Source organism: Nomascus leucogenys, chromosome 19, assembly GCF_006542625.1.
Source record: "Nomascus leucogenys isolate Asia chromosome 19, Asia_NLE_v1, whole genome shotgun sequence".
Classification (NCBI taxonomy): Eukaryota; Metazoa; Chordata; class Mammalia; order Primates; family Hylobatidae; genus Nomascus; species Nomascus leucogenys.
Window position 1 is genome coordinate 75,968,187 of NC_044399.1, and position 17,936 is coordinate 75,986,122.

The window sequence follows — 17,936 nt, forward strand, 5'->3', positions numbered from 1 at the left end:
CCCTGAAGGCCTTCCCGAGTGGAATTCCTACCCCGTCCGCCACCGAATCAGCAGGTGCTGTGGTCCTCGCCGTGCTCCAGTGCCAAATAAGAAAAGCTCCAGGCTCCAGGCCGCCCGGGGACCGGAGTTGCTTGTCGCTAAGAATATGGGTTTCCGGTCGCTTTGTAGTTCATAAGCGCGATAACTGGGGTTTCACTCTCATGTGAGACATGCTTCCCTCAAACCTTGTTACGAAGCTGGCACAGTATCCATCTGATGAGAAAAAAAAAAACAAAAAAAAAACACTGGTTTCCACAGCCCGTTTGACCTTATAGCTCCACCAGAAAAAAGATTGTCAACACGTACCGCCAATATAATAAGCACATGGAATTGCAAATGATGTATATCTGTGCTTTTTTTTTTTTTTTTTTTTTTGAGACAGAGTCTTGCACTGTGGCCCAGGCTGGAGTGCAGTGGCGTGATCTCGGCTCACTGCAACCTCCGCCTCCCCAGTTCAAGCAATTCTCCTGTCTCACCCTCCCGAGTAGCTGGGATTACAGGCGCCCACCGCACCCAGCTAATTTTTATATTTTTATTTTTTCATATTTATTTATTTATTTAATTTTTTTTTTGAGATGGAGTCTCCCTCTGTCGCCCAGGCTGGAGTGCAGTGGTGCAGTCTCGGCTCACTGCAAGCTCCACCTCCCGGGTTCACGCCATTCTCCTGCCTCAGCCTCCCGAGTAGCTGGGACTACAGGCGCCCGCCACCACGCCCTGCTAATTTTTTGTATTTTTAGTAGGGACGGAGTTTCACCGTGTTAGCCAGGATGGTCTCAATCTCCTCACCTCGTGATCCACCCGCCTCAGCCTCCCAAAGTGCTGGGATTACAGGCGTGAACCATCGTGTCTGGCCCCTATGCCATTCTTTTTTTTTTCTTTTGAGATGGAGTTTTGCTCTTGTTGCCCGAGCAACTGGAGCTGGAGTGCAGTGGCTCCCAGCCCCCTGTGCCATTCTTAATGTGCTTTATACAAAATGAAAATGGGCCGGGCACGGTCGCTCACACTTGTAATCCCAGCTTTTTGGGAGGCAGAGGTGGGTGGGTCACCTGAGGCCAGGAGTTCGAGACCAGCCTGGCCAACATGGTGAAACCCCATCTCCACTAAAAATACAAAGATTAGCCAGGCGTGGTGGTGGGCGCCTGTAATATCCCAGCTACTCGGGAGGCTGAGGCAGGAGAAATGCTTGAACCCAGGAGGCGGAGGTTGCAGTGAGCTGAGATCGCGCCACTGCACTCCAGCCTGGGCGACAGAGCGAGACTCCGTCTCAAGGAAAACCAAAAGAAGAAAACAAAAACAAAACAATAACACTGAATAAAGTCATAATGGTAAATAACATTCCGTTTCTGCTTGGCTTTTAGCGCCTGCTTCGCGGTTTCCTGCTTGCTGATTGCGTATGGAGCAAGTAAACCAAACGGTGAGTGTGCTCTTCCTCCGTCTTTTGTCAGGGACTGGGGAGAGAGTGCCCCGAGCTGCTCCCAGACCCACCTGCTCTTGGACACTGTCCTGGGCTTGCTGCTCACTGCTCAAGTTAGAGGGGACACCTGTTAGGCCTCTACTCAGTTACTTACCTCAAATGGACGGCGGGATCAGGGAGCAGCCACCCCAGACGGGAGCTTCCAGGATATGAGCAACTTCCATCTCATCACCAAACCAAGCCAGTCCCTCACTGATGCCAACCTGAGAGGCAAGTTCTAAGAACCAGGCCGGCTGTAGGGGCACGGTCCTCGGTGTGTGCAGAAGTCACGAGCTGAGTCCCCTCCAGGCAGCACAGGCCAAAGCATGAAGGATAGCTTAGAAGCCACCTGGTCCACAACCCTGCTCAGGTGGAGCCGTTGTTTTAAGGACTTGTAGAGCAAACACCAAAAAAGGACTTGAGTTTCACCGAAATCTCAGCCAGGCTCATCTACTGATTTTCGGGAACCTATATTTTTGGTTTCAGTGAAGTAGCTTCCTTAGGCCTCCGCTTGCTGCTGTTTCTTTTTTTGTTGTTGTTGTTGTTTTGTTTTGTTTTAGAGACAGGGTCTCTCTCTGTCACCCAGGTTGGAGTGCAGTGGTGCAGTCACAGCTTACTGCACCCTGGACCTCCCGGGCTCAAGTGATCATCCTACTTCAGCCTCCAGAGTAGCTGGGACTACAGGCACGCACACACACACCTGGCTAATTTTTTTTCTTTTTTTGAGACAGAATCTCCCTCTGTTGCCCAGGCTGGAGTGCAGTGGCGCGATCTCGGCTCACTGCAAGCTCCGCCTCCCGGGTTCACGCCATTCTCCTGCCTCAGCCTCCTGTGTAGCTGGGACCACAGGCGCCCACCACCAAGCCTGGCTAATTTTTTGTATTTTTAGTAGAGACGGGGTTTCACCGTGTTAGCCAAGATGGTCTCGATCTCTTGATCTCGTGATCCACCCGCCTCGGCCTCCCAAAGTGCTGGGATTACAGGCGTGAGCCACCGCGCCTGGCTTCACCTGGCTAATTTTTAACTTTTTTTAGAGATGGGTTCTCATTTTGTTGCCCAGGCTGGGCTTGAACCGCTGGACTCAAGCAATTCTCCTGCTTCAGCCTCCCAAAGTGTTGGGATTCTAGGCGTGAGTCACTGCCTGGACACTGCTGATATTAATTGGAGAAAAGAAGGTGGGTGTGCACCTTTTTCAAGAGCCCACGCTTTGTGAAATAGGCAAGAGGAGGCCGGGCACGGTGGCTCACGCCTGTAATCTTAGCACTTTGGGAGGCTGAGATGGGCAGATCACCCAAGGCCAGGAGTTCGAGACCAGCCTGGCCAACATGGCAAGACATACAAAAATCAGCCGGGTGTGGTGGCGCACGCCTGTAATCCCGGCTACTTGGGAGGCTGAGGCAGGAGAATCACTTGAACCCGGGAGTCAGAGGTTGTAGGAGCCAAGATGGCGCCATTGCACTCCAGCCTGGGTGACAAGAGCAAAACTCCGTCTCAATTAAAAAAAAGAAAAAGAAAAAGAAATAGGCTAGAGGAGGGATGAGAAAGGGGCAGTTCCACTCCCCAGATGTCAGGTACTAACCCTGGCCTGCATTTACTGGATTTACAGGGAGCCTGCACCGCTCAGGACTCTGAGCCGGTCCCGGCTTCCCAGGAGCTCAGCTGGAGTCTCCTCCACTCACGAGCTTTCCATTTCCCCACAGCTCTCTCTGTGCTCATCTTCATCGCCCTGGCTCTGAATGGCTTTGGTGGGATGTGTATGACCTTCACCTCATTAACAGTGAGTACGGACTTTTTAAAGCTCTGTAGTTCAGTAATCTGCTTCTAAATTTGAGGCCACTTTGATTGCTTTCTATTTCCTTGCCTTCCATGTGCCTGCATGTGCCTGGGTGTCCCAAACAGTAGAGGGGCTATGGGCGAGGTGGCCTGGCAACAGAGCCTGGCAGGGCCTCCTCAGCTGAGGTCCACAGGCAGCAAGGCGTGGCTCTCACAATCCCTTGCCTTTCTTTTTTTTTGTTTCTGAGACCGCGTCTTGCTCTGTCGCCCAGGCTGGAGTGCAGTGGCACGATCTCGGTTCACTGCAACCTCCGCCTCCCAGGTTCAAGCGATCCTCCTGCCTCAGCCTCCCGAGTAGCTGGGACTACGGGCATGCGCCACCACACCTGGCTAATTTTTGTATTTTTAGTAGAGATGGGGTTTCGCCATGTTGGTCAGGCTGGTCTCAAACTCCTGACCTCAGGTGATCCACCCGCCTCAGCCTCCCATAGCGCCAGGGTGACAGGCGTGAGCCACCTTGCCTGTTCGACATTCCCTGCCTTCTGATCTGGGCTTTGACGCTGAGGAAGCAGCTCACTAGCCTTGTGCCCAAGGAAGGCAGAGGCAGGAAGACAAAACGCTGCCGCCCACTTTCTTTTCCTGTTTTCCTCAGCAGCTGTCATCAGGGTCTCCGGGAGCTTCTGCTCATGGAGCAGCCTGAACACCCCCCTCCCGTGGAACTGCCCCAACCTTTGCCTTTGTCCGGAGCCAGACGGAAAACTCAGGGAACACCTGGTCTTCTGCTCCTCTTGTTTCCTCTGTGCCCGGGCATAGACAGTCGCCTGGGGGAGATGTTTTCTCGGGGTACTGAGCACCCCCTTGTTGGGAGTCTCAGGACATCACAAAATGTGCTTCTTCTTGATGTCAGGGAGGCAGAAGGAAGGTGGGGTCGAAAGAAAGAAAGTCAAAAAAGGGGCCGGGTGTGGTGGCTCACACCTGAAATCCCAGCACTTTGGGAGACTGAGGCAGGCGGATCACTTGAGGTCAGGAGTTTGAGAGCAGCCTGGCCAACATGGTGAAACCCTGTCTCTACTAAAAAATACAAAAATTAGCCGGGCGGGTAGTGCATGCCTGTAATCCCAGCTACTCGGAGGCTGAGGCAGGAGAATTGCTGGAACCTGGGAGGCAGAGGTTGCCGTGAGCCAAGGTCGAGCCACTGCACTCCAGCCTGGGCGACAGAGCCAGACTCTGTCTCAAAAAAAAAAAAAAAAAAAAAAGAGAAAGAAAGTCAAAAGAGGAACCAAAAAGTCTCTCCCAGAGGGAAGAAGGGAACTCTCTGTGGCTCGCCCAGTTGGGCAATCGTGCCATTCAGAGCTGGCCACTGGGAAAGAAGTGAGAATAATAGCTTTCTTCCGAGAGACTTCTGTCCAGCAAGGAAACCTCGCCTGTGTCAGTTTACCGGAGAAAAAGTTTCTAAGAGGCAATATCTACCATTACTATTCGTAGTACACTCTGGTTTCCGATTTCCCTTGTCGTGCCATTGAAGGGTTCTTGTTCAGCTTTGAGGGAGCTCTGGGGGCTTCTGGGCCTCTTCTTTTTTTCTTTTTTTTTTTTTTTTTGAGTCTGCTTGGTCGCCCAGGCTGGAGTGCAGTGACGCAATCTCGGCTCATTGCAACCTCCGCCTCCCGGGTTCAGGCGATTCTCCTCCCTCAGCCTCATGAGTAGTTGGGACTGTAGGCACGCACCACCACGCCTGGCTAATTTGTGTATTTTTAGTAGAGACGGGGTTTCACCATGTTGGTCAGCCCGGTCTTGAACTCCCAACCTCAGGTGATCTGCCTGCCTCAGCCTCCCAAAGTGTCGGGATTACAGGCATGAGCCACGGCGCCCGGCCGAAAACCAGCAACTCTTTCATCAGCATGAAAACTAAAAACCTGGCCTCACCTCCATTATTTTAGTCACGCTACGCCTCTGTCACGGCAGGCCTGAATTTCGGGGGTAAAGGAACGAGATGGTCGTTGACCTTGAGGACCTCACACTCTGAAATGCAGAGAGATGCTTTGTCATGAAAAACGACAAACCAACCATGAATCCCTGTTAAGAAAGACTTTAGGCCGGACGCGGTGGCTCACGCCTGTAATCCCAGCACTTTGGGAGGCCGAGGCAGGTGGATCATGAGGTCAGGAGTTTGAGACCAGCCTGGCCCAAGATGGTGAAACCCCGTCTCTACTAAAAAATACAAAAATTAGCTGGGCGTGGTGGCGGGCGCCTGTAGTCCCAGCTACTCGGGAGGCTGAGGCAGGAGAATCGCTTGAACCCGGGAGGCGGAGCTTGCAGTGAGCCGAGATCGTGCCACTGCACTCCAGCCTGGGCAACAAGAGTGAAACTCTGCCTCAAAAAAAAAGCCTGCCTGCCACCACAGGCCCACCAGCGTGCACACAAGTGTCTTTTCCTCCATGTCCCTTCCAGTGCCATGTCATTCCTCTTTCAAACATAGCCACTCTGATCCGATGAAAAACGACATACCATTTTTAAAATTTATTTCATTATTAGTGAGACAGAGCATCTTTTCTCCTCTTTATTGGTAATTTGCATTTCTTCTGTGAATTGCTTCTTTGTGTCATTTGTCTATTTTTCTACAGTGCTCTCGATTTTATTATTATTAGTATTTAGTGACTTGTAAGAGCTCTTTCAAATACAAAGAAACTAGTGTTCTTTCCGAGTGAGCAAGAGATCTTACCCTGGGGTTTTCAGGTCTCTACATGGTCCATGAGTAAGCTTCAGGAGAGCTGTGCATGCCCTTGAAATTCCATGCCAACAAATCATGTGTAGGTGCCGCTCAGCTGTGTCTTTCTGGAGGGGAGGGTCCATTACTTTCACTGGCCTCTGGCAGGTCTGTGTGAAGGCTAAAAACCACTGCGGTGGCTGGGCACGGTGGTGCACGCCTGTTATCCCAGCACTTTGGGAGGCCAAGGCGGGTGGATCACCTGAGGTCAGGAGTTCAAGACCAGCCTGGCCAACATGGTGAAACCCCATCTGTACTAAACATAAAAAATTAGCCTGGGATGGTAGCAGGCGCCTGTAATTCCAGCTACTCGGGAGATGAAGCGGGAGAATTGCTTGAACCCAGGAGGCGGAGGTTGCAGTGAGCTGAGATTGCACCACTGCACTCCAGCCTGGGTGGCAGAGTGAGACTCCGTCTTAAAAAAAAAAAACACGGCTGGGCACGGTGGCTGACGCCTGTAATCCCAGCACTTTGGGAGGCCGAGGCGGGCGGATCACAAGGTCAGGAGATCGAGACCATCCTGGCTAACACAGTGAAACCCGTCTCTACTAAAAATACAAAAAATTAGCCGGGCGTGGTGGTGGGCGCCTGTAGTCCCAGCTACTCGGGAGGCTGAGGCAGGAGAATGGCATGAACCCAGGAGGCGGAGCTTGCAGTGAGCCGAGATTGCGCCACTGCACTCCAGCCTGGGCGACAGAGCGAGACTCCGTCTCCAAAAAAAAAAAAAAAAAACCACAAACTACTGCAGCTCTCCCACTGGAGGCAAAAAGCTACACAGGCTAGAGAGTGATGAGGCAAGAGAGTCACCTGATCACCATTTGAAGCGTTTGGCTATCAGAGGTCTGTCTAAGGGAGGCTGCTGGTTTGTTCTTCAAGGTTTTTATTTTTTCATCTAGAGCAGGAGTCACCATTGCCAGGCCAAATCCAGACCACTGCCTGTTTTCGTAAACAAAGCTTCATGGGGTAGAGCTGTGCCTGTTTGCTCCTGTCTATGGCTGCTTTTGTGCTATAGCGGCAGAGTCACGCAGTTGTGACAGAGACCATATGGCTTGTAAAGCCCAAAAGGTCTACTATTTTAGCCAGGCACAGTAGCTCACGCCTGTAATCCCAGCACTTTGGGAGGCTGAGGCGGGTGGATCACCTGAGCTCATGAGTTTGAGACCAGCCTGGCCAACATGATGAAACCCCGTCTCTACTAAAAATGCAAAGATTAGCTAGATGTGGTGGTGTGTGCCTGTAGTCTCAGCTCCTCAGGAGGCTGAGGCAGGAGAATTGCTTGAACCTGGGAGGCAGAGGTTGCAGTGAGCTGAGATTGTGCCACTGCACTCCAGCCTGGGTGACAGAGCGAGGCTCTGACTCAAAAAAAAAAAAAAAAAAGTCTACTGTCTGGCCCTTTATGGAAAAAGTTTGCCAACCCTTGGTCTAGAGGCCCCAGGAAGCTGCTAAGTCACTGTTCCTCGTCTGAGGGCATGTGCTGACACCCACCATTCACACCCATACCCTCTGGTTGCATGGGCCAGCTCTCCTTCTAAGTCATGTCTTTCCCCCTCCCCCCAGGGTGGAGGGAGCTCCGTGGGCATTCCCCTGTCCCATGAGGCCTCTGATGAGGGCTCCAGTGCCTGCTCCTTGAGAACAGACCCCAAAAGGGAAATGAGGTCAGTGAGGACAAGGCTGAAGCAGTTTAGCAACACCCTTGGGCTGACTGGGGCTTCTGCTGAGCAGAGCTGAATCATTCTGATACAACCCAGGCCTTCAGAAAGCAGAACTGTGGGGATCAGCTCCCGGAGACGCCAAGCTCAGGGCACAATGGCACTTTCTGTTTGCGTCTCCCACCCGTGTTCTAATTTTGGGGACAAAGGAGTCTCCAGGGTCGCCTTTAGGAATTTCTAACTCCAATCTTCAACAACCGTGTTGGGGCCGTGGATAATGGCTCTGTGATAACCCAGGAATCTAGGGGACGGCGTTGCCGTGGAAGCCTTAATCTGGGGACTTCCTGGGTCCCAGGGGGCTTTGTGCTGCATGGGCTATGGTCTAAATAGAGATGACCAGGGACTGCGAGCTGTCACCCCCACTGGTAGGAGAGCGGGCTCCAAGCGGGCACACGCCTTTTCCTTGTACTCCAGGAGGAGATGGCCGCAAGCCGTCCTTCCAGACCCGAGAGGTTGGCACCCATGGTGCCCAAGTGGAGGCTCCGAGGGGCAAGGGTGGCTTTCATGTCAGGTGGGCTGCCCAGTAGCCAGTGCTGGCTCTCCCAGGGCCCTGCAGCACAGGGCCTGGGCCATCATGTAGCATCCGTGGAGGGCGGACACCAGGTCACTCCGTGGGGTCAGAGCACTCCCCACAGCGTGGAGCCTCAGCCTCCCCCGGGACATCTGGACAGCACGCTCAGTGTTTGCTCAGTGCCTCGCGTTTGTACAGCCCTTTGCACTCGCTTCATCGGCTGGAGTACAAACACAGCCGGCGGCTGAGGACGCGTCTTGGGGTCGCCACCCTCCAACCCGGAGCCTGGGTTGCTTAGAGATGGGAGCAGCTGCAGCCAAAATTGTGAACTTGCCATTTCCACTCCATTACTCTGACCCCTGTCCCCATGGGTGGGACAGGGAGTTCTCAGCAGAAGCCACACAGAAAACGGGGTTTCAAAACGTTGCCAGGCTCCCCGATGAAATGTTTCTCTGTGGCGTTTCCCTTTTGATTCCTTCAAGTCTGACTTTAAACCTGAGGAAGAAGCCAGGCGCGGTGGCTCACGCTTGTAATCCCAGCACTTTGGGAGGCCGAGGCAGGCGGATCACGAGGTCAGGAGATCGAGACCATGGTGAAACCCCGTCTCTACTAAAAACAAAAAAATTAGCCGGGCATGGTGGCGGGCGCCTGTAGTCCCAGCTACTCGGAGAGGCTGAGGCAGGAGAATGGCGTGAACCCGGGAGGCGGAGCTTGCAGTGAGCCGAGATTGCGCCACTGCACTCCAGCCTGGGTGACAGGGCGAGACTCCGTCTCAAAAAACAAAACAAAACAAAAAAAACCTGAGGAAGACATGATTTCATGGGAGGTGGGATCTGAGGGAAGTGAAGAGGATAAACATCCCTCTTCAGATCCTGGAGAGGAGGGCAGGGCGGCAGATGCCCCCAGAGAGGGGAAAGGAATTTAGTGCCCTGGCTCAGTAGACCCTGTGTCTGCAGCCAGGAGAGGGTCCCGCGGTGCCCCCCGGCCAGCTCTGGAGGGTCCAGGAGAGGGTCCTGCGGTGCCCCCTGGCCAGCTCTGGAGGGTCCAGGAGAGGGTCCCGCGGTGCCCCCCAGCCAGCTCTGGAGGGTCTAGGTGCCTGGTGAGCTGGACTTGCCAGTGCCCAGTGCCTGCTCTGCCTCCCCACCTTCCTCTGTTTCTGCCTTGTGCCTTGGGGAAGCTCAGGCAGTCAGCTGCTTGCCTTGGTTTGGGGAGAATTCGCTGTCTGAGGTTCTGCCTCATGAATTTGCTGCAGCATGTGACCACATTCAGGGGCTGGACAGAAAGGGCAGTGGTATTGGCAGGACTGGGCCCGGCCAGGAAGGCACAGGAGGTGGCCGGGGGAGGGGAGCACGCCCTTCCCCTCCCTTCAGCACTGAAGCAGAAAGGTGACCACAAGGACCTTCTCCCGGGCGGCGTGTGCTTGGAGGTGCCGGTGGTTGTGGGTAGGAAACAGCCCAGCCTGGCCAGGTCTACCTGTGCAGTCTGGTTCCGGGATCCTGGCCTGTGCAGGTTGCACAGAACTCTGGGTGTGTACTCCAGCCACCTGAGGACAAGTCTCCCTCTGGAAGGGACCCGAGGGCCAGAATGCCAGCCCCCACCCACCTCCCAGCTCCCCAGCCTCCTGCATGCCAGGGAGGACTCGGGAGGCCGTGGATGTGGAAAGTCAGGGCCAGGGATGCCACAGTTGCCCCTTGTTTCTGCCTGCCAGCAATGCCATGGCCTGCCCTGGGCCAAAAGGCACATACATCTGGCATCTTAGAGAAGCTCCCTGGCCCGCACTGTCCCAGGGCCTTGGCCCTCCGGGGACTCCTGTCCGGTGGCCATGCTCTACGGCCAGAATGCCAGGGGAGGGGCCGCCTGCAGCTGCTGTTTTCCCCTCTGGGAAGGTCACACAGTCCGGCCTGTTTATGCTGCAGCCAGGGGGCTGAAAGAGAGAGAGTCACGGGCTTCCCTGTGTGAGTGAGGCCGCGTGGAGGCAGTGAGTGAGCAGCCCGGGCCGGCAGGACAGGTTGACCCGCACGGAGGCGGAGGCAAGGGGGCTGTGGGAAGCACCCGAGGGCTGGGAGAGGGGCTTGCACTCCCACCTGTGAGTGTGGTGGTGAGTCAGGAAACACAGCGCCGGCTTCCTGCCTGGCAGCAGAGCTGGTCCTTCCCCTCCTGGGGTCCTTCCCCTCCGCCGGCCCTCGAGGCCCGCACTGGGGTGCTCTGTTCAGCACTCAGCCCGCACTCTGGCACCGCGGCTTCCGAACAGCCATTATGCGCAGCTGAGACCGGTGGAGGCAGGGAAGGGGGGGACAGAGTGAGTGAGTCGGGGAATGTGGGGAGTGACCCAGATGTCAGGATGACCCACGGGAGTCCACAGGCAAATGCAAGCCCATCCGGTTCTGTGGCGCCGGAGTGTGGGGAGGTCAGCCGAAGGCAGCAGCAGGAGGTGAGGGCAGGGGGCAGATGGGTCTGAAAGGAACTTCAGAAGGAATGTGAGAAATCTGTAGATGGGGACTGGTATCCCCCTGTAGTCTCAGCTACCCAGGAGGCTGAGGGGGGCAGATCAGTTGAGCCCAGGAGTTCTGCACAATAGTGTGCTGTGTTGAGTTGTCTGCACTAAGTTCAGCATCAATATGGTGACCTCCGGGGGCTGAGGGACCACCAGGGTGCCCAAGGAGGGCTGAACCGGCCCAGGTCAGAAACAGAGCAGGTCAAAAGTGTCCTGCTCATCAGTGGAGAGACTGCGCCTGTGAATAGCCACTGCGCTCCAGCCTGGGCAACATAGCACGACCTCATCTCCAAAAACAAATTTTAAAAAATGACCGGGCGCGGTAGCTCATGCCTGTAATCCCAGCACTTTGGGAGGCCGAGGCGGATGGATCACCTGAAGTCAGGAGTTCCAGACCAGCCTGGCCAACATGGCGAAACTCCGTCTCTACTAAAAATACAAAAAAAGTTAGCTGGGCATCGTGGCAGGTGCCTGTAATCCCAGCTACTCGGGAGGCCGAGGCAGGAGAATCGCTTGAACCGGGGAGGTGGAGGTTGAAGTGAGCTGAGATCGTGCCACTGCACTGGAGCCTGGGCAACAGAGTGAGACTCTGTCTCAAAAAATAAATAAGTAAATGAATGAAAAATAAACCTCTAGTTGAAGGGCACAGATTGGATCTTAATAAGGCACATGTAAAAGCCGTGGGATCCAAACTGAAGTGTGTATTGCCCGGGGCCGCAGGACACTCCAGAGAGGCAGTGTGGCCTGGGGCCTACACACAGGCTTGGCCTGGCTTGAATCCCCAATATGACCATTACTAGCATGGGGGAGTCCCTTGACTTTTCTAATCTTTAAGTTTTTTTTTTGTTTTTTTTTTTTTTGAGGCAGAGTTTCACTCTTGTTGCCCAGGCTGGAGTGCAATGGCGTGATCTCAACTCACTGCCACCTCTGCCTCCTGGGTTCAAGCGATTCTCCTGCCTCAGCCTCCCGAGTAGCTGGGATTACAGGTGCATGCCACCATGCCTGGCTAATTTTTTGTATTTTTAGTAGAGACGGGGTTTCACCATATTGGCCAGGCTGGTCTCAAACTCCTGACCTCAGGTGATCTACCCGCCTCAGCCTCCCAAAGTGCTGGGATTACAGGTGTGAGCCACCGCGCCCGGCCTTATGGTGTTGTTTGGCCAATAAAACTTTTAAAATAGGTGGTCAAAAGTGTGTTTCAGCTTTTAGGGAGTACCTAGCATTTGTGTCAAATGAAATCTCTCTGAAGAGAACATGAGGGATAACCTTGACCAGTGAAATCCAAAGCATAAACATCCTGACGGCAGTCAATGTGTGGTCCCAACAGAATAACAAGGACAGGAGAAGAAAGGCTGTCTCTGTGGACACTAATTATTTATTTAAAGGGGAATACTAATTTGTGTTTTATCCTGTGGTCGGCTTCCTTTTCTTCCTCCCAAAGCTGTGGTTCCTGCCAGAGGACACTTCCCTCGTTGGCTGTGCCTGGGAGCAGCTTGACCAGATTTTCCTTGTTATTAAGTCATAACACATAATAGTAACTATTGTTACTACCTACCCTATTTATGATCTTTAAAACCCTCGGCCGGGCGCAGTGGCTCACGCCTGTAATCCCAGCACTTTGGGAGGCCGAGGCGGGTGGATCACCTGAGGTCAGGAGTTCGAGACCAGCCTGGTCAACATGGTGAAACCCTGTCTCTACTAAAAATACAAAAATTAGCCGGGCGTGGTGGCGCACGCCTGTAATCCCAGCTACTCAGGAGGCTGAGGCAGGAGAATCGCGTGAATCCAGGAGGTGGAGGTTGCAGTGAGCCGAGATCACGCCATTGTACTCTAGCCTGGGCAATAAGAGTGAAACTCCATCTCAAAAAAAAAAAAAAAAAAAGAAAAAACAAAACACCATGAATTAAGAAGTTAAATGACAAACTAGGAAAACTTATTCATAGTATAGAGAACTGTGAATGTCTTCATTTTATTTTATTTTTATTATTTTTTCGGACAGAGTCTCGCTCTGTCACCCAGGCTGGAGTGCAGTGGCACGATCTCGGCTCATTGCAACCTCTGCCTCTGGGGTTCAAGCGATTTTTCTGCCTCAGCTTCCCAAGTAGCTGGGATTACAGGTGCCTGCCACTATGTCCGGCTAATTTTTGTATTTTTAGTAAAGACGAGGTTTTACCATGTTGGCCAGGCTGGTCTCAAACCCCTGACCTCAGGTGATCCGCCCTCCTCAGCCTCTCAAAGTGCTGGGATTACAGGTGTGAGCCACTATGCCCGGCCTGTGAATGTCTTTAATACATAAAGAGCCTTCACAAAATCAATATACAAAGATTGGCCGGGTGCAGTGACTCATGCCTGTAATTGTCGCACTTTGGGAAGCCAAAGTGGAAGGATCGCTTGAATCCAGGAGTTCAAGACCAGCCCAGGCAATAGAGTGAGACCCTGTGTCTATAAAAATAAAAGAATTAAAACAAAGCTGAAGGAGACCTCGCTGTGCAGCCCCCCGCAGCTTGTGCGCCCTTGTGGACCCACGCGGACCTTCAGGAGGGCGGTGCATGCCTGAGGTAGTCTCGGTGCAGAAGGACTCTGGCTCAAGAGCGCCTTTGCATCGGTTTGGCCTTGCTTCCCGGCACTGGTTGTTTCTGGTGGGGTTGTGGGCTGTGTGAAGCAGGCAGTGTGCCTCTCTGGCTGTGGGGCTCTCTTCGGTGGCATAGCAGGCCTGAGTGCTTATTAGCCGTCTCGGGATCCAGGGAGCATTTGGGTTTTCCCAGCGACACCTGGAACGTTGGCAGGCATATGGGAATGAGACTCTACCACTCTGGAAGATTCGTGCCCGCAGGTTTAATTGCAGTTTGCTGATGGTCCCCAAGCCTGGAATTAGTGTGTTGAACAGACCCCTTTGGTAGCAGTCTAGTGCCAGCTTGGACCTAAGAAGAATTAAAAATCTGCAAACTTCCACTATTTTCAATGTCTTAAGAGAAATAAATGCAGCATTTTTGCATTTCTGACATTTTACTTAAAACAAACAAACAAAAAAAACCACCAAACTGGGAGGGGTGGAAAATCAGTCGTTACCACAACAACCGTATGGAGGCAGCAAATATGCAACGCGATTCTTGTATACAGATATTATCTTCTCTTTCGGTATCTCTAGGTAAAATCTCAAGGGTAAAATGTTAGTTGTCAACATTGAGGGCCCTGAAATCTGATTCCTCACTCAGAGGAACAGTGTGGGAAAAAAAAAAAAGTCTGGGCGCAGTGGCTCACGCCTGTCATCCCAACACTTTGGGAGGCTGAGGTGGGCAGATCGCTTGAGGTCAGGAGTTCCAGACCAACCTGACCAACATAGTGAAACCCCGTCTCTACTAAAAATACAAAAATTAGCTGGGTGTCATGGCAGGCACCTGTAATCCATCCCACCTGCTCAGGAGGCTGAGGCAGGAGAATCACTTGAACCTGGGAGGCAGAGGTTGCAGTGAGCCAGAATCGTACCATTGCACTCCAGCCTGGATGACAGAGCGAGACTCTGTCTCAAAAAAAAAAAAAAAAAAAAGGAAAGAAAAAAATCTTTCATGAGATTTAGAATATCTGTTCTTTTGCTCACCTTAGAGCACAGACCTACTTTGAAATTATGGTAAATGAAATATTGGAAGGGCGTGGTGGCTCACACCTGTAATCCCAGCATTTTGGGAGGCCGAGGTGGGCGGATTACTTGAGGTCAAGAGTTTGAGACCAGCCTGGCCAACACGGCTAAACCCCGTCTCTACTAAAAATACAAAAATTAGCCAGGCATCGTGGCAGGCACCTGTAACCCCAGCTACTCGGGAGGCTGAGGCAGGAGAATCGCTTGGACCTGGGAGGTGGAGGTTGCAGTGAGCCGAGACAGCACTACTGCACTCCAGCCTGGGCGACAGAGCCAGACTCCGTCTCAAAAAAATATATATATATACGTATATATAAGTATATATATGTATATATATATATGTGTGTATATATATACATATATATTCAATTAATATATAGCTTACTGTAAAAAAAAAAAAAAGATTAACATCCCCATAGAAAAAAAGGACAAATGATTTTTTTTTTTTGAGATGGAGTCTCGCTCTGTTCCCCAGGCTGGAGTGCAGTGGCGCGATCTCGGCTCACTGCAAGCTCCACCTCCCGGATTTACGCTATTCTCCTGCCTCAGCCTTCCAAGTAGCTGGGACTACTGGCGCCCGCCACCACGCCCAGCTAATTTTTTGTATTTTTAGTAGAGACGGGGTTTCACCGTGTTAGTCAGGATGGTCTCGATCTCCTGACCTTGTGATCCACCCGCCTCAGCCTCCCAAAGTGCTGGGATTACAGGCGTGAGCCACTGTGCCCAGCCAAATGATTTTTTAAATTGTAGAAAAATGTTGAAAGTCATTAGTAAAAGTTTTTTGTTTTTTTGAGACGGAGTCTAACTGTGTTGCCCAGGCTGGAGTGCAGTGGCTCAATCTCAGCTCACTGCAACCTCTATCTCCCAGGTTCAAGTGATGCTGCTGCCCTAGCCTCCCAAGTAGCTGGGACTACAGGCACCCCCCACCATGCCCAGCTAATTTTCTGTATTTTTGGTAGAGATGGGGTTTCGCCATGTTAGCCAGGCTGGTCTTGAACTCCTGGCCTCAAGTGATCCACCTGCCTCAGCCTCCTAAAGTGCTGGGATTATAGATGTGAGCCACTGCGTCTGGCCTCAGGGTGATTTTTACTTTATTCTTTTTATACTTTGCTCCAAACATTTTGCGACGGATATGCTTTTCTTTTCTTTTTTTGAAACAGAGTCTCTGTCGCCAGGCTGGAGTGCAGTGTCATGATCTCAGCTCATTGCAACCTCCGCCTCCTGGGTTCAAGCAATCCTCCTGCTTCAGCCTCCCAAGTACCTGGGACTGCAGGTGCACACCACCACACCTGGCTAATTTTTGGTATTTTTAATAGAGATGGGGTTTCACCATGTTGGCCAGGATGGTCTCGATCTCGTGATCCGCCCACCTCAGCCTCCCAAAGTGTTGAGATTACAGGCGTGAGCCACCACGCCCAGCCCAGGCATTGCTGTTCTAAGGAAAAGATCATAATTAAAAATACAAGATGTCGGTGTTGGTTTGAAGGCTACCTAGTGTGGTCCCCCTAAGGCACTCTACTCCCCTAAGGAATGGCCCTGCTGACCAGAATAACATGTTGGGAAGAATTTTCTTGGTGCTGGTAAGAATGTTCCAGGCGGCAAGAGGCAGGGCATCAAAGGGAGCAGCTGGGAGGCCCCTGCCCTGTCCAGGCCTGAGGGCAAGGCCTCATCCATGGACAGATGGAGAGTCGGCCTCTTCCCCAGGTTCTGCTCTTCCCCATCCTGGATCTAGTGCTGGGGAGAAGACTCCAGAAGACCAGGCAGGGCCACATGGTCACCCCAAGCCCCTGTGGCTCTGTGGTCTGTAGTCTCGGTTAGGGTTAAGGCAGGCAGGCTTGAGATTAAAAAGGTAGAAGGCAAATGCCTAGCTAGCAAGCTCTGCTTTTCCGGAACATTCTCTAGCTCTGTTGAAAAGTTTGAGACACTCTTTTTGCCCAAAGGTGACTGCAGCAACCTACATGTCAGCCTCACCTGACCCTGCACCAAGGGAGCCAGGCTCTGGGCTTCCATCTGCCCTTCTGGCTGGGTTCCGAGCCTTCTTTGGGCCCCCCCATTTTTTTTTTTTTTTTTTTTGAGACAGTCTCGTTCTGTCACCCAGGCTGGAGTGTAGTGGCACGATCTCAGCTCACTGCAAGCTCTGCCTCCCGGGTTCAAGCAATTCTCCTGCCTCAGCCTCTTCCCCAGTAGCTGGGACTACAGGCACCCACCACCACGCCCAGCTAATTTTTGTATTTCTAGTAGAGACAAGGTTTCACTGTGTTGGCCAAGCTGGTCTCAAACTCCTGACCTCATGGTCCACCTGCCTCGGCCTCCCAAAGTGTTGGGATTACAGGCGTGAGCCACCGCGCCCGGCCCCTTTCTTTCTTTCTTTGCCCCGGCTGGGGTGGCATGCCGGGCAGTAACACTTCCCTCCTTCCGCATAAGCAGAGCAAATACTTGGATTCTCCCTGGGGTAGATATGGCCACGGAGATGCCTTTGCTACACTGCTGCCTCGCTGGAGTAATGGAGCAGCCCAAATATGTGAGCTTGGGAACCGAGGCTTGTCCCTTGAACTGTAGCATACCTGGGAGGCAGGTGCCCAGAGAGTACGATTGCTCACCTGGGTGTGCCTGGGCACCCGTAAGCACGTCACATTTCTTTTGTCTTCTGTTGGAAGGGATTTCTTTTCATTTCTTTTTTTTTCTTTTTTTTTTTTTTTTTGAGACAGTCTCACTCTGTCGCCCAGGGTGGAGGGCAATGGCAAGATCTTGACTCACTGCAAGCTCCGCCTCCCAAGTTCAAGTGATTCTCCTGTCTCAGCCTCCCAAGTAGCTGGGATTACAGGTGCCCACCACCATGCCCAGCTAATTTTTGCACTTTTGTAGAGACGGGGTTTCGCCATGTTGGCCAGGCTGGTCTTGAACTGCTGACCTCGTAATCTCCTACCTCGGCCTCCCAAAGTGCTGGGATGACAGGTGTGAGCCACCGTGCCCAGCTGTCTTTTCACTTTCTTGATGCCATCCTTTGAAGCACAGAGGTTTTAAATTTTGCTAACATCCCTTACTCATTTTTAAAAGTGGGCAAAACAGGCAGAAATGACTGCAGACAGGTATGTCGCCAAGTTCAAACTCCCTCCACTCAGCAACAGTTAATTTGCTTGCAGGTAGGCAGGTTTGATAAAACAAAAATTATTTAGTTTGGGAGGCCCAGGTGGGAGAAGAGCCTGAGGCCAGGAGTTCAAGACTAGCCTGGGCAACATAGTGAGACCCCATCTCTACAAAAATAATTAAAGGCCAGGCGTGGTGGCTGATGCCTGTAATCCCAGCACTTTGGGAGGCCAAGACAGATGGATCGCTTGAGGTCAGGAGTTCAAGACCAGCCTGGCCAACATGGTGAAACCCCGTCTCTACTAACAATACAAAAATTAGCCAGGCGTGGTGGCGCACACCTGTGGTCCCAGCCACTCAGGAGGCTGAGGCAGGAAACTCACTTGAACTTGGGAGGCGGAGGTTGCAGTGAGCCAAGATTGCATGTCAGTGCGTTCCAGCCTGGGTGACAGAGTGATACCCTGTCTCC

The 17,936-nt window shown here is 52.5% G+C and overlaps 1 protein-coding gene and 1 non-coding gene across 11 annotated transcripts in view; both read left to right on the forward strand.

Annotated features, from left to right (window-relative positions):
• The window catches only part of SLC43A2 (solute carrier family 43 member 2), a 52,802-nt gene that overhangs the window by 14,001 nt on the left and 20,865 nt on the right, over positions 1-17,936 (forward strand). For 9 of the 10 annotated variants that reach the window (XM_030799287.1, XM_030799291.1, XM_030799285.1 and 6 more), the window contains 2 exons: positions 1,398-1,453; positions 3,193-3,269. In XM_030799287.1, coding sequence (XP_030655147.1) covers positions 1,398-1,453; positions 3,193-3,269 — 133 coding nt within the window. Of the gene's footprint in view, positions 1-1,397; positions 1,454-3,192; positions 3,270-9,020; positions 10,681-17,936 lie in introns of those variants that run through there. The other variant, XM_030799294.1, reaches the window with a different exon arrangement.
• Positions 157-258, forward strand: LOC115831656. Its single transcript, XR_004027175.1, has one exon. It is a non-coding gene; the product is annotated as a small nucleolar RNA U13 (small nucleolar RNA).